Source organism: Arachis ipaensis, chromosome B2, assembly GCF_059453495.1.
Source record: "Arachis ipaensis isolate K30076 ecotype BB chromosome B2, ASM5945349v1, whole genome shotgun sequence".
Taxonomy (NCBI): domain Eukaryota; kingdom Viridiplantae; phylum Streptophyta; class Magnoliopsida; order Fabales; family Fabaceae; genus Arachis; species Arachis ipaensis.
Genome location: NC_142437.1, coordinates 34,952,846 through 34,968,682, shown reverse-complemented (window position 1 = coordinate 34,968,682; position 15,837 = coordinate 34,952,846). Strand labels below are relative to the sequence as shown.

The window sequence follows — 15,837 nt, the reverse complement described above, 5'->3', positions numbered from 1 at the left end:
AGGTGATGCGCTGGGACGAATAAATTTCTTTCCAAGTAGCTCATCCAACTGCTTTTTCAACTCTGCAAGTTCCAATGGTGACATCCGGTACAGTGCTATGGAAATTGGTCCGGTTCCAGGTACAAGTTCAATGCTGAATTCTATCTCTCGCTGAGGAGGAAACTCAGGTATGTCGTCCGGGAAAACATCAGAAAATTCCTTCACCACTCGAATTTGTTCTAAGCTTAGTTCACTGTCACTCGAGCTAGCCGCTAACAGAACGTACCACTCACAATCACTCCCGTCTAATGCAACTCTTACAGAATTCAGATATAAAGTATGAGACAGAAATGGTTTAATATCTAAACTATCAGACGAAATAACAGCAGTTCTTTCATAGCAATCAAGGAAAACATGATACTTAGATAACCAATCTAACCCTAGAATAACTTCTAAACCACATAGAGGCAAACAGATTAGATCATGTATAAAAGTTTTGTTCCTAACAATGAATGGTACTTGCAGGCACACTAAACTAGTCAAAGCATTTTGGGACGCAGGTGTATGGACAATCAGATCAAAGTTCAACTCAGAGAAATCTAGTCCCAACTCACGAGCAACAGTTAAAAAGATAAAGGAATGCGATGCACCCGAGTCATATAGTACAGTTAGAAATTGATTCTTGACATAACACTGACCTTGGATAAGGGCGTCTGATTGCATAGCATCATCAGCAGTCATGGCAAACACTCGACCTTGTTGCTGGGTTCGTACTGGATTCCGAGCGAATATCTTTGGGCATTCCTTAGCAATATGTCCAGTTCCTCCACATCTATAACAATTGAATGTTCCCAACAAACACGGCTTAATACCATGATCCTTCCCACATCGCTTGCATGTAGTGTTCACCTGCACCTGTTGAGGTCGTTTACCATTATCCTGCCTCGGTCTACCTCCGCTTCCTCCCATAGGGCGAGCAGGGATGTTACCAACATGTGGGTTTCTTCGATGTGGCACACCAGGAGTCTTGAAGTTTGTCCTTCGTGGTTGCCAATTATAATTATTGTAGTTCCTTGGTGGAAATCCTTGACGACTTGCTTTAGAGGCACTTACCTTCTTAGCACATTCTTCCACTAACTTACACTTATTAACCAGCTCAGCAAAATTTCGTATCTCCAATGGAACTACTGAACTCATTAGATCCTCACGAAGGCCCCCTTCGAACTTCAAACACTTCCATTTTTCAAAGTCAGCAGGATTCCCTTAGCAGATCTTGGAGAAACGGCACAAGTCATCAAACTTACGGGCATATTCTGCAACAGTTGTGTTACCCTGTTTCAGCTGCATAAGTTCCATCTCCTTAGCGTCACGAGCTGCCCTCGGAAAATACTTCTTATAAAATTCATCCTTAAAAGTATTCCAAGGAATATCGCCTTCATCATGTTGCAACAGTCACTGTATCCCCTGCCACCAATGCTCAGCTTCTCCTTCCAGCATATAAGTAGCAAACTCCACGTGTTGGCCTTCCAGAACATGCTGCGCTCGCAGTGATCGTTCGATAGCTCAAAAACGGTTGTCAGCATCAGTCGCAACGAGTGTACCTTTAAACTTAGGCGGTTTAACCTTCAGAAAAGTCGCAAGGGTCATAGGTCTTTCGAAATGTCCCAAGTTATTCTCATCATTTCCACTATCTTCCCCATGCTCATTCTCATTCTCGTTTCTCACTCCAAGACGATCAACAGCCCTAGCCGCTGCTACTGCAGCCTCACGCACTGCCTCAGCCACAGCGTTCATGGTAGTCATAAACGTTTCCTGTTCCCTCTCGTAGTTAACATTAGGAATTCCTTCCCGTACGCCTCGTCTCCGTGAACCCATCGTGGTCCTGTTCACACCAAACAATCATTATTAAGGTGATCAGTCTTAACACTTCAAGTCAAGTGTGAACACTCCCAGAATGAAAACACAGAGACAATCATGCAACACATATCACATAGATATCCTATAAGCATAAGACACACAACAGAGTATGCAATGAAGCATAGTCAGTCCACTCCCCAGGCTCTATTGGGAACGAACTGCTCTGATACTAAATTGTTACGACCCAACTTCCAGTATGCCATGGTCATACAAGAAACTAAGTGTTACTAACTTATCCTTCCTAATTATTATTATTTATTTAATATATGAGCCTGTTTCTTGTTAGAGCGATGCCAATTTTACGAGTAATTTTTTTTGTTTGCGGATGGTCAGGTAAAATAAACAAGCATACATTGGGAGTAATAGAAAAGCGGCATAAAGAAACATAGAAATACAGCTGATAATATACATCATGTACACTATAACAAAACATGTAGCATTTACACAAGATCAAGTCAGTTTACATCCTCGTCATCCTACGTAGCTAATATTTACACGACACTCCCAGCGCCTGGCCCATACAAAAAGCCACTAAGCTGGCGCCCAGGCTAGCCTAACCACTATATAGCTCCTAGCTCTCGGGTGTACTAACACAAGTGAGAGACTAACTATCAGATAATGTTAGACTAGAGTGTCATCAAAAGAATGCCCCTTCCGCAGTCAAACTATATCTACACGTGGCCGTTCGGAGAATCGCCTTGAGGCTCGTCCATCTCCTCATCCTGCTCTATCTCTATCTCGGGATCCTCTTCCTCCTCATCATCCGCAGCTACAGCTATACCATCAGATCCACCAGAAACACTGCTGTCACTATGTACAAAACCATTCGCGAGCACAGGTCCGTTCGCGTATATAGGAGCTACCCCACCGTCCGGTAGTGCCGGCTCATCAGGCTGTGGAAAGTCAGGGATCGGCTCAGGGGGAAAGTCCCACTCTGGTGGTATCACAGGTACGTAGTCACCAGCTAACTCAGGCTCATCAGGAATGATAGGCTCAGGTACCACCTCATTCAAAGGTTGAGCTGGTATAGGGTGCTCAGGATCATCAGGAAAAGGATGTCCAGGTGCGTCAGGATGTAACCAGGATAAGGGAAAGTCGTAAGGAGCATCAGGGTCAAAATGTGGGCTAGACAGAGGATGTTGAAAAGCTCGATTAGGTAACACATATCGTTTAATACGAGGCTCCAATCCCATGATGAAGTAACTGTGATGTACCGGATCCTCGTAGACGTAAGGGTCCTCGAACTCATAGAAGATCACGCCCGTCTCCATCTGAGGGGGAGGAAGGGATAGAAGGGGTAAGAACTGGGGAGTTCTTAGTAGGGTCGGGGTTGTTAGTTACGTTCATTTATTCGTTTTCGATTAGCAGATGGATAATAGAATACAGTAAAGTAGTGACGAGTAATTTTAAATAGATAAAAAAAACAGATAATAGAACATAAAAAGAAGAACACAAGGAAATAAAGCACAGACATAGCACTCAAGCAGACAACATAAAGAAATAGTTTACACACAAGAAAGAATGCAACAGAGAGTGATGCACAGACAAGAATGATGCATGTCTAGCCCTAGTACAGGCCATGAGCTCATGTATCGGTTGGCTGCCCGCAATCCCGACATTTATCCAGTCACGAGTAATCCCAATTTCCCGAATACGATTTTCCGTTCCTAAATAAATGTGCATATAATAATAGCCGCTCATTTGAGACAGCCTCTGCTTACTGCAGGAAAATATATATATACTCTGCTCTGCTCTGGGGAAGCGGAAAATAGCTGTAGGTGACTTAATTTCCCTATAGAAGCTCTGGGTTACATTAAGCAACTAATATATATTAAATATAACTCTGGGTTGCATCAAGCAAGTAATATATATATATATATAGCTCTGGGTTGCATCAAGCAACTAATATATATAAATATCTCTTTATTTTATTACTCTACTCTTTATATCTCTTTACTCTGTTCTGGTTTCTCTTTTCTCTGTATCTCTTTTCTCTTCTCTGATTACTCTCTTCATCTGTATCTATATTACTCTTTTTCTCTTTATCTCTTTACTTTACTCTGGTTACTCTGTTTTTTGTGTTTCTCTACTCTGTTCTGATTTCTCGGTTTAACGTATGTATTTAAAGCTTATGTAAATTTCGGTATGAACAGTTAGCCTATCCCAAGTATAGGTTCATTAAGTCTATACTGAAACAGTTTAACTTTTCATATAATACCTAACCCTATTCGCAATTCCAGGACTAACTATGTTGCCCTAATTCGTTCACTAGTCTCTATCTGTTTTTCCGTCATTAAAACTTTACATACTTTTTCTTCGATTTTTATCTTTTCTTCAACTTTTTATCTTTTATTTATCTTTGCCTCACTAATATATTTTTACCACTCCCTAAGTGTTTTATGAAGATAATTATGAGATTCTGCGCTTAAAGTTGTCTTTCTAAAGCTTTTACAGAAAACTGCCTTTTCCGTATTATTTTATTATTTTTATTAAAATATTATTTTTAATTAAATATTATTATTTAATATTTTATTATTTTTTATTATTTTATCATTAAATTTTCGAAAAATTAACTTACTTTTACTTTTAACCTTTAAAATTCACTTTTTACCACCCGTAACTTTTAATATTTCTACTTTTACCACCCTAACTTTCAGAAATTACCAAACAACCCCTAAAACACCAAAAATTTTACTTCCTTGCCCTTTTTAAGATCTAAGGCCTGTTCTTCATTGTTCTTCATCACACTCAAAGTGTTCTTCATGTTCTTCAGATTCTTTCTCTGTTTTTACCCGTTTTTCAGTCTTTTCAGCAACCGATTTTTACCATAATTCAAAATAAAATTGCAGCCACTAAAACCCCATCTTTTCTACATGATTTCAACATAAATTGAACCTCAATTTAAGCTTAGGGTTTCGTTTTTCCAGCTGCCCAAGAATATGAACTTTAAAGCTTGAATTTCATCAAATTTCATCAAAATTTCACTAAATTTTCACCAAGAATCAATCATATATGCAACCAATTTTTAGCACAGCCAAATAATACAACATTCACACAACTCAAACATAAATAATCAAGATTAATTTCGTGACACCCTACCTGGTCTTGCTGCTCCTAATTCAATCAAACTTTCAGGTGGTCCTTAAACACTTTTTCCTCCTAAATCACATCAAGAAAACACATATTTAAGCATGTTTCCTTGAAACTGAATCAAAAGAGAGATGGTACAGCCAACTCACCTTGATCCCAGCCTTGATAAGTCATATGATCATGTAGAGAAAGAAGAGAGGATCATTTTGGTCGGATTGGAATTTTGATTTGAGTTTTAGTTCAGCAGAAATCAAGCTTTGAAGATTTGGAACTAAGAACTTTTCTCTCTTTTTCTCTCTACCTATTTTCGGCCACAAAGTGAAAATGAGCCAGCCTTGGGGGTTTTGGGGGTGTAGGGTGAGTTGTGATTGGTTGGCTTGGAGGTGGATTAAAATAATATTAAAATATCTCAGGTGTATAACTACTAAAACTAGATGTATCGGAACACTTGCAAAAACATCTCTAAAAATTATTTTCTGAGCTACTAGCATAAATGACACTAGTAACATATTTATTATGAGAATGAAACATGAATAATGAGGCCTTAGCATTGCTAACGTCATCAGAGAGTACTGGTGCTAAGCTGCACCAGTAAATTATGAACCCGGTTAAACCAGTTTTCTATTTTTAACTAAAACTGATCAGGTAACCTTATAATATCATTCAAGAGGCTTCTAATACTCATATAATGATAATATCATCCTATTATCTCTCTCCTCTCATAAATCGAGTCCGGTTTGTCAAACTGAGATTATTTACGAAAAACCGAATCAAAACTCCTAACCGATACGGTTCAAAAACTAGGTTCTTCGTGATTGTGTTATCGAGCTTGTCTCGGAAAAGGTTCTAACTTAAAGATGAGATAATGACAATGAGGATTGAGATACTTGATGATATATCAAAGGTTTTCCCCTTACTGATCTTCCGGAGAAATTCGTACTTTCAGAAAAGATCTCACGTACTCGAAAACCGGGGTTGTTACATTTATTGGGTTAATCACTCTATTCTTCTTTTTATCGTTACTTTCTATAACTTTGTTCTTCATCTAACCAATCAACAATTATAGAATATAGGCATACAAAAATCATGAGGTCTTTTCCAAGGTTGTAATGGGGCCAAGGTAAAGGTAAGGGTATATGTATAAGGCTAAGTGAGCTAATAAGTGAATCGTTGATTAGTCTAAGATCTCACCTAACATACATATTTTGTAATTCAAAGGTTTCTTTACCTATTTACCCAATTTTTCCCACTTTTTATGTTACATGCTTATGCCTTAATTTTAATTTTTATCCCATGTGTATTGCTCTATTTTGCATTTGGGGAATTCTTTTGTATCCCCTTTATTTGGGTACTGAAATAAAATATATAAAAAATGTTTTTTTTTTATGCACATGGTAATTTAATTGCTTTGATTTCACATGAGCATGCTTCCCAAAATTTTATTTTGAAATATTTTTATTCTTTTTAACTTTCTACCTTTGTTTCTATCATCCATGTTCCCATAAGGTTCCTCACACTTAAACAATTACACAATTTCTATCTTAAGCTAAGCAAGGATTCAACTTGGGATTTTTATTTTGTTTTTCTGCTTAAGACTAGTAATGTGGTTTATAGAACAGGAGGGGTTTCAAAGGCTCAAGGGGGCTAACAGGGGTGATGTAAAAGGTAGGCTAATTTGGGATAAGTGAGCTAGAATCAAACAATGGCCTCAATCACTTTCTTGGTATGTATCTATATTCTACAATCGGACATATAGATTAAACAAAGTAAAGAACATCAGAATAAAAAAGAAGGACGAAACACACAGGACTAAAATATTATGATTTGAATGTAACCATACAATTAAGCTCAAAACTCACAGGTTGTGTGTTCTCTAGCTCAAAAATCATATATCAGTTATGTATGTCATGCAAGTAAAAATTAAGAGTTCCCATTATTCTCAATGTAATTCTTAGGGTGGCTTTAAATTTTTAGTGTTTCTCCTTGATGAAATGTTGTTAACTAACTAACATGTAATGCTATATATACAATGTGTGTGGATTGTTTCTATTCTATTCAAGTTTCTAGTTTACTTCCTTTTTGTATTTTCAATTCGAACTAAGCTATCTTATGCTAAAAAGGGTAAACTATACTAATTAATCCACATTTTCTATAACTAATAAGTTAGAATTGCAACTAAACTAAATGGCTAAAATATGAACTAAAGTGCAAAATGCAAAAATAGAGTAAAAATACATGAAAAGAGTAATGTATAAGTACTGAGAAATAAAAATAAAGATCAAAATACAGAAAAATAACAAAATAAAATAGAAAGAGTCTGTAGTGGTTCACCAAGAAAAATACGCCAGAGATGGCGACCTCCCCACACTTAAAATAAAGCATCATCCTTGATGCTCACTCAAGCAGGGTGTGAAGGAGTGTCATCACTGGAAGGATGGATGGCTGGAGTCTCTGTAGTGGTGGTCTAAGGATCTGTCTGCTGCAGAGGAGGTGCTGACTGAATAGGAACCTCTGGGTCTGTAGCTTGAATCTGATGTGGGGCCTCCTGCTATGATACAGCCTGCTCTGGGCCTGCCTGCTCAGCCTCTCTCTGTGGATGGGTCTCTGCCTCATGATCATCCGCCTCCTCCTCAGATGGCTCTGATGGTGTGTATGGCTCGGAGGGGATGTCGCCACCAGAACGGATCATCAGCTTCACGTGCTCATAGCGTCACTTGCTGCGACGCTCAGATCTCTCATATCGGCGCCGGTTGTGGCGCTCCATCTGGTCTAGCTGCTGAAACAGGCGGTGTACGAGGTGATAAACGGGCTCTGAAACAGGTGGAGGTACAGTGGTGGTAGCTGGGGTAGCTGTAGATGAGGAAGGTCCGGCGGAGGGTGCGGCTGTCTCATCAGTAGCAGTGAAGAATGGAGGTCTGTAGCCCAAAGCCAGAAAGTTCTTGCTGTGAAGGATAATCTTCTTGCATTCTACAGCAGGTGGCTTCTCATCGGCATCCTCCCAAGGCACGTCAGCTCGACGGCCGAGCTGAGTAATCAGATATGGGAAGGGGAGAGTGCCTTGGACGTGGACCCTGGCCATGTAGTACCGGATGAAACGTGGCAGGTACAGGTCCTTACCTTCCATCACACACCAGAGGAGGGTGATCATAGTGGCAGGTAGCTCCGTCTCATGAGTACTCGGCATAATAAAGTTGCTCAGGATCTGGTGCCAGAGCCGAGCCTCATCATTTAAGTATATCCGCTTGATTTCCTTTGGCATGGTGGTGTTCTGACCCATGACCCAGGGGACAGTCGGGTCAAGGGCTATCCTTGCCTTAACCGCATCCCAATCAAACTTCATGAAGCGTATGTCCTCCTCAGCCTTTTGGTAACCATCAAGCTGATCGGATTTAGGCTAAAGCTGCAAAATATCCTCAATGGCCTCTTTAGTGACCAGTATCTGCATCCCTCTTAGGTTCATTGCATCTAGGAAAGTTTTGAAGTAATTGCAGTAAAACTCTCTTACCCAAGAAGCATTAACCTCTGTCAGGTTTCTCTCCAGGAAGAATCAGCTGATGCCAGGGCATTTTGGCCAGTTTTACTGACCTTTTCTTTACTGTTTTTAGGTTAGTTTCATGCATTTCTTTAGGAAATAAGTTAGTTTTGGGTAAATATTCACTTATGCCTTGACTCAAGCATACATTGTGCATTTTACATGATTTCATGAGGATTTTGCATAAGTTTAATGACAAATATTATGTTGCATTATTCATGACTTGGACTAGAGCTTTGATGCACTTTGTTTCTTGATTTCAGGACCAAAAAGGAGCAAGAAAAGGGGAGGTAACTTGCAAAGATTAATGAGAAAAGTGATTGCCAATAACACTCTCAAAAAGCCATCAATGCCCACATTAGAGAGTCACGTTAACCAAGTTAACGTGAACTCTAACATGGAGGAAAGAAGTTGAGCCAACGTTAGTGACACTCAACATTGTCACTAACGTTTGCACTTACTCATAAGTGGCCACGTTAGAAGCCACGTTAACCTAGTTAACGTGGCCTCTAACGTTAAGGGGGAGGGAGAGAAGCCAACGTTAGTGACACTCAACATTGTCACTAACGTTGGCCTATGGTGCTAAGTACCACGTTAACTCCCACGTTAACTTGGTTAACGTGGGAACTAACGTAGAGGATGAAGAGTTGTCGACAACGTTAGTGACACTCAACATTGTCACTAACGTAGAAGCAACCACACAACCCCCAAGAGTCACGTTAACTTCCACGTTAACCAAGTTAACGTGGAAGCTAACGATGAGAAATGAAGGATGAGCCAATGTTAGTGACACTCAACATTGTCACTAACGTTGGGATGGCTAAAAGATGGCCACGTTAGAAGCCACGTTAACCTAGTTAACGTGGACTCTAACGTGAGACCTAGGGGCACATTGGAACGTTAGTGACAATGTTGAATGTCACTAACGTTCTCGAAGGATGGCAAAGGCCACGTTAGAAGCCACGTTAACCTAGTTAACGTGAGCTTTAACGTGAAGCAAGAAGGGGCACACTGGAACGTTAGTGACAATGTTGAGTGTCACTAACGTTCTCGAAGGTTGATAAGGCAACGTTAAAAGCCACGTTAACCTAGTTAACGTGGGTTTTAACGTAAGGCAAAAGGGGTGCATTGGAACGTTAGTGACAATGTTAAGTGTCACTAATGTTCCCGAACTTGGACTTTCACTAAATGATTAACACTCCTTACGCCCTGAGCTTAAGTCTCTGCCCACTCCGCACTTTCTCTCTACAAGTAAAGCCAAGCCCAATTAAAGAAAGGAACTGCTTCAAACTCAAGATCCAAAGGCCCAAGACTTGAAGAGTGAACTAGAAACTGAGAAGAGTAGTATATATAGGAGTAGCTTTGAATTGTAAAATAGTTCTGGAGGCTGAAGAACCACTCTCTGTATTTACTTTCTTTGCAATTTCTAGTTTTATGATGTATTCTCCATCTTTGTTTTCATTTTCAAGAGCTATGAACAACTAAACCCCTTTCATTGGGTTAGGGAGCTCTGTTGTAATTTGATGGATCAATACTAATTTTCATTGTTCTTCTTCTATCTTTCCTCTTGATTTTACTTGAAAGCTTTCGATCTTCATCCAATTGAGTAGTTATCTTGGAAGAGAAGCTATTCAAACTTGGATCTCTTTTGAACCTTGGAAGAGGAATAAAGAGATCAAGCTAGAAATGCTTTCTCATGCTGGACCAAATTGGGTTTGGATGGGTATGTGACTGTAACCCTCTCAATACTTGGTTTGGGAAATGCATGTGGTATAATCAGTGACCATACTTCATCTCTTCTCATGAGCAATTGACCAAGGAATTGGCTATTGATCAAGATTTGAGAGATTGAATTGCAAGGAATTGTAATTCAATCACTTAAGATTGCCAAGGAGATCAATGAGTGCATTGATTGAGGAAGGGATGAAAATAAACTTGATCCGGAGAATTGCAACATCTCCTAAGCCCAATGAACTCCCCATCTCTAATCTTACCCATTCTCTTTAATTTCTGCGATTTACTTTTATGAGCAAATCCCCCATTCCCATTTATAATTCTGCAATTTATTTTCAGTCATTTACTTCCATTCCTTTAATTCTAGCATTTACTTTTCTGTTATTTACATTCCCGCCATTTTACTTTCTGCAACTCTCAACCCAATTTCTGGATTCGCTCAACTAGAACATTCTTCTAATTGAAGTTGCTTGATCAATCAATCCCTGTGGGATTCGACCTCACTCTATTGTGAGTTTTTACTTGATGACAACTTCGGTACACTTGCCGAAGGAAGATTTGTTGAGAGACAAGTTTTCCCCGCATCAAGTTTATGGCGCCGTTGCCGGGGATTGATTGTGCATCAACAATGATTAGATTGGAAGATCACTAGATTGAGCATTTTATTTTGTGAATTTCATTTTTCTGTTTGATTGATCTACTTTTTGTTTTAGCTAAACTTCTTCCCCTCTCCATCTACTCTTTTGTTTTTCTTTGTTATTTTCAATTCTGTTTGCTAACCCACTAACTGTTTGATATATTGCATCACCCACAACTAACATCAATTTTGACACAAATACTGCCTGCACCTATATTCTCTGCTTGTACTTGTTGGTTGTATGACAGGGAGAAGAAGCGGGGCTTCAACTTCCTTTGATTCTGAACCAGAGAGAACCTTCCTTAGACTAAGGAGGGAGGCAAGAGGAAAACGAGTAGTTGGTGCTGAAGAAGAGGAGGAACAGTTTGAGGAATACTTTGAACCAAACGTGGAAGAAAACATGGAAAATCATCATGAAGAAGAGACTCACAACCATGGCAGAGGAGGTGGAGCAAATCATGCTGGGGAGGATAGAAGAGTTTTGGGCTCTTACATTAATCCAAACCCAGGCAATTGTGGAAGTAGCATCCAAAAACCAACAATTCATGCCAACAACTTTGAACTTAAACCACAGCTCATCACCCTTGTTCAGAACAACTGTTCGTTTGGAGGAGGTGTTCAAGAAGATCCCAACTAACATTTGACCACCTTCTTGAGAATATATGACATAGTGAAATCTAATGGTGTTCATCCTGACGCCTATAGATTGCTCTTATTTCCCTTCTCACTCAGAGACAAGGCAGCCAAGTGGCTGGAATCCTTCCCAAGGGAGAGCTTGACAACTTAGGAGGATGTGGTGAACAAATTCTTAGCAAGATTCTACCCTCCTCAACGAATTAATAGGCTGAGAGCTGAGGTTCAAACCTTCAGGCAACAGGATGGTGAGACTCTGTATGAAGCATGTGAGAGGTTCAAAGACTTAACAAGGAGGTGTCTACCTGACATATTCAACGAATGGGTCCAGCTGCACATTTTCTATGAAGGGCTCTCTTATGAGTCAAAGAAGGCAGTAGACCATTCATCTGGAGGGTCTTTGAACAAGAAGAAGACCAATGAGGAAGCTATAGATGTTATTGAAACAGTAGCAGAAAATGACTACTTCTATGCTTCCGAAAGAGGGAACACAAGAGGAGTGATGGAGCTAAACAATGTAGATGCTCTGTTGGCCCAAAACAAGCTCATTACCCAGCAGCTGGCTGACCTCACCAAGAAGATGGAGATGAACCAAGTAGCAGCAATCTCCACTTCATCAACAACACAAGAAGGAGTAAACCAAGAAGCAGAAGGGAGTCAGGAGCAAGCCAACTACACTGGGAATTCACCAAGGAAAAACTATGATCCATACTCCAAGACTTACAACCCTGGATGGAGAAATCACCCGAACTTTGGGTAGGAAAGTGAGCAAGATCAAAACCAAGACCAGAGACGTTACAACTCCAACAACAATTCAGCTCACCAACAATTCACCCAGAGGACATCTCAACACCCCCACAACAACACTTCTCCACATACTTATCAAAACCAAAACAACACATCTGCTCCGAACCACTCATCAATTGATGACAGGCTCTCTAAGATTGAAGCCTTACTAGAAGGAATAAGCCAAGAGATTCAAGAAAATAAGGTGTTCAAAGAGGAGGTGCGAGCCAATATTAAGAACCAGGGAGAAACCATTAGGAAACTGGAATTCCAAGTGGGATATTTAGCTGAGAAGATTCCCAAACCTACTGATAGCTTCCCAAGTGACACTGAGAAAAACCCCAAGGGAGAAGCAAAGAAAGTAAGATGGGAAGATTGCAAAATGGTCACTACAAGTGATCAAGAGATTGAAGACAAGCAAGGCAAAATGTGCAAACAACCTGAAGACAACTCAACAAAGGAGAAAGATAGAGATCATAAAGAACCAGAAATCTCACAACAAGAGCTGCTGAAGCTCTATGCACCATTCCCTCAACTGCTCAATGGTGCTGTGGGAAAAAGAATATACTCAAGGTTCCTAGACTTGTTTGCATCTCTGCATGTGAACATACCATTCATCAAGGCAATTCAACAAATGCCTGCATTCATCAAGTATATGAAGGAACTTCTTCCCAGGAAAAGCTCACTCAAGGGAGGGCAGACTATAGTGATGAACAAGGAATGTAGTGCCCTTATTCAACCTGAGTTACCTACAAAAAGAAGAGACCCAGGAAGTTTTCATATCCCTTGTGCCATAGGTGAAAATATGTTCGATAGAGCACTATGCGATTTAGGGGCCAGCATCAACTTACTGCCCTTATCCCTGGTGAAGAGGCTGCAGATCAATGAGATAATGCCCACAGATGTCATTATCAGACTGGCTGACAAAACTCAAAAGCAAGCAATAGGAGTGGTGGAAAATGTGTTGCTAAAGGTTGGGAAGTACTTTCTCCCAACAGACTTTGTCATTCTGGACATGGAAGAGAGTCACACTCACCCAATCATATTAGGAAGACCATTCCTAGCTACGGCCAGAGCACTTATCGATGTAGAAAAAGGGGAGCTAATATTGAAATTCCATGATGAACAACTCAGCTTCAATGTCTTCAACTTCTCACAAGAAACAGATCAACAGGACAAGGAACTAAGCACAAACGATAAGGAGACACTGAAGGAGGAGACAAGCACTGAAACACAGCTAGTTCATTCTGAAACCCCCTCAATTGATAAACAAGGAAAACAACAACTGCCACAGCTCAAGGAAAAGTTGGAGGAACCCAAACCTCTAGAGGCAGGTGAAGACAGCATCACAACTCCTTGGAGAAAAGAGGTCACCAAGGGGAAGGCAACCTCAAAAGAAACAAAGAAGAAGGTACCAAGGAGATGGAGGAACAAGAAGATCCCTACGGAAGACTTCTCTCCAGGGGATAGAGTTGTCTCAGCCTACTTCCCAGATATTCCCCCTAATCTCTCTACTGTGCCATCTCAATTATCCAAGGTCTTCACTATCAACAGAGTTCTTTCCTTGGAACATGTGGAAATCATTGATCCAACCAATGGATACAAGTCCACAACAAGAGGGGAGGACTTTAAGCACTACCAACCACCGTGATGAAAGAAAAACGTCAAGCTAGTGACGTTAAAGAAGCGCTTCATGGGAGGCAACCCATGTTTTATATGCTTTCAGATGATAATGAATAAGTCAATCTTTATGAGCTTCAATCCAAACTTAACAAACAATTGGTGAAAATCTTCTTATGCAGAATATAGTGAGGAACAAGTTTGGTGTTCAAAGCAAACCAAGTTGCATGCTAGCCTTGGGAGCTTTGAACACAAAACTTTCATCACAGTGCTTCAAACTAAGTTTGGTGTCACCCCATGGTGCCACCAAAATGCATATAAGGAACCACCAATAGTTAGTTAGTTAGTTGAAATTCATAAACAAACAATCAAATCCTTTCTTTCAATTTATTCTAGCCGTAGAGTTTTAATTTTCTTATATATATTAATTCCCTTATTTCAAATCTTTATAGGAAAGGAAAGGAAGCATGAAAAGGGATTGATTGGACACTTAAATGGGGGAAATTTCGCCACTTAAAGAAGAGGGGCTACACACTTGTTCTAAAGAGGGAATACGTTGGAAAATGTTGCCATGAAACATTGAAAAAAAGGGACCCCTAGAAGACCGAGCAATCCCCATCATAAAGTGATGATCCTTGTCTTCTAGCCATGCATAACCCCAACCATCCATCAAGTGACCACTTCATCAATCTACACCCTCCATTCTCTCACAACTTCTCTATATAAACAACCCTTGTCCATACCACCCTTCATTGTCATCACACACCTTCACCACTCTTCATTTCGGTACAATACACCCCCTATCCAATTATAAACATTCCTCCCCTCACTCTCCTCATTGCCATAAAACCCTAAACAACCAAAAGTCTCCACAACCTTACCACCTTCACATATTAAATCATCATTCATGGCATCTTCAAGTTCTAAGAGAAGGGAAGGGAAGGAACCCATGAAAGAACACCCATATGATGAGAAGAGATTTAGAAGCTTGCATCATGCATTGCAATACGGGTGGATGGTTGATAAGGAAATCATTTATGAGCTGGGATTTCAAGTTAAGAAGACTGAATGCCCCGAAATCACAGAGAAGGTAGAAAGGAGAAGATGGGAGCTCCTCACTGACCCGGTCACTAAGGTAAATGCAAATCTCATAAGAGAATTTTATGCAAATGCAGTCAGGTATGATAAAAAAGATGAGTCATATACAAGCTTTGTGAGAGGGACAATGGTGGATTTTGGTCCCATGAGTGTAATGAGGGCATTGAAGCTACGGTCTATACCATTTGAAGAAGAAAGTTACCACTCAAGATTGGACAACAACCCTAATTATGACCAGCTTTTACTAGACCTTTGTGTACCAGGAGCTAACTGGGAAAGGGGTGCAGGAAATAAACCAAAGTTCATTAAGAGAACAGATCTCACTCCTGAAGCTAAGGGGTGGTTCGAGCTAGTGAGGAGGTCTATTCTCCCAGCTGTAAACAACTCGGAGGTGAATCTCGAGAGAGCAACAATGTTGCATTGTATACTCAAGGGAGGAGAAATCAAAGTTCATGAGATCATAGCTCAAGGAATTAGGAAGATGGCAGAGAAAAGCGACTTAAGAGGAACATTAGGTTACCCCAGCACTATTTACCGAATATGCAAGAAAGCTAGGGTGGTTTTTGAAGATGAGGACCCCGTTTGGATAAAGGAAGGCATTCCAATAACGGTCCGAAGGATGAATGCTGTAGCACTTCCCCTGCCTCAACGGAAGCAAAGAAAGAGGACAGCCCCTCCAGTAGTTAAAGGACAGGTCTTAGAGGGACAAGCACCACAGACCTTGGACATGCACCAATTACAGGAAGCCATTGATGGCTTATCTAGACAATATTTGGAAAGCCAAGGAGCACAGAAAGAGCTTCAACTACAG

At 40.3% G+C, this 15,837-nt stretch overlaps 1 protein-coding gene and 1 non-coding gene across 2 annotated transcripts; both read right to left on the bottom strand.

Moving 5' to 3' along the window:
- Positions 1-2,268: 2,268 nt before the first annotated feature.
- On the bottom strand, positions 2,269-5,323 carry LOC148573559 (uncharacterized). Its single transcript, XM_088504475.1, has 3 exons — positions 5,136-5,323; positions 4,996-5,055; positions 2,269-3,167 (listed from the first exon to the last, which is right to left on the bottom strand). The coding sequence occupies exon 3, from the start codon at positions 3,165-3,167 to the stop codon at positions 2,568-2,570; it is 600 nt and encodes a 199-aa protein (XP_088360601.1). The 5' UTR covers positions 4,996-5,055; positions 5,136-5,323; the 3' UTR covers positions 2,269-2,567.
- A 6,407-nt stretch (positions 5,324-11,730) lies between these two features.
- On the bottom strand, positions 11,731-11,834 carry LOC148573558 (small nucleolar RNA R71). Its single transcript, XR_015905967.1, has one exon. It is a non-coding gene; the product is annotated as a small nucleolar RNA R71 (small nucleolar RNA).
- Positions 11,835-15,837: the final 4,003 nt, after the last annotated feature.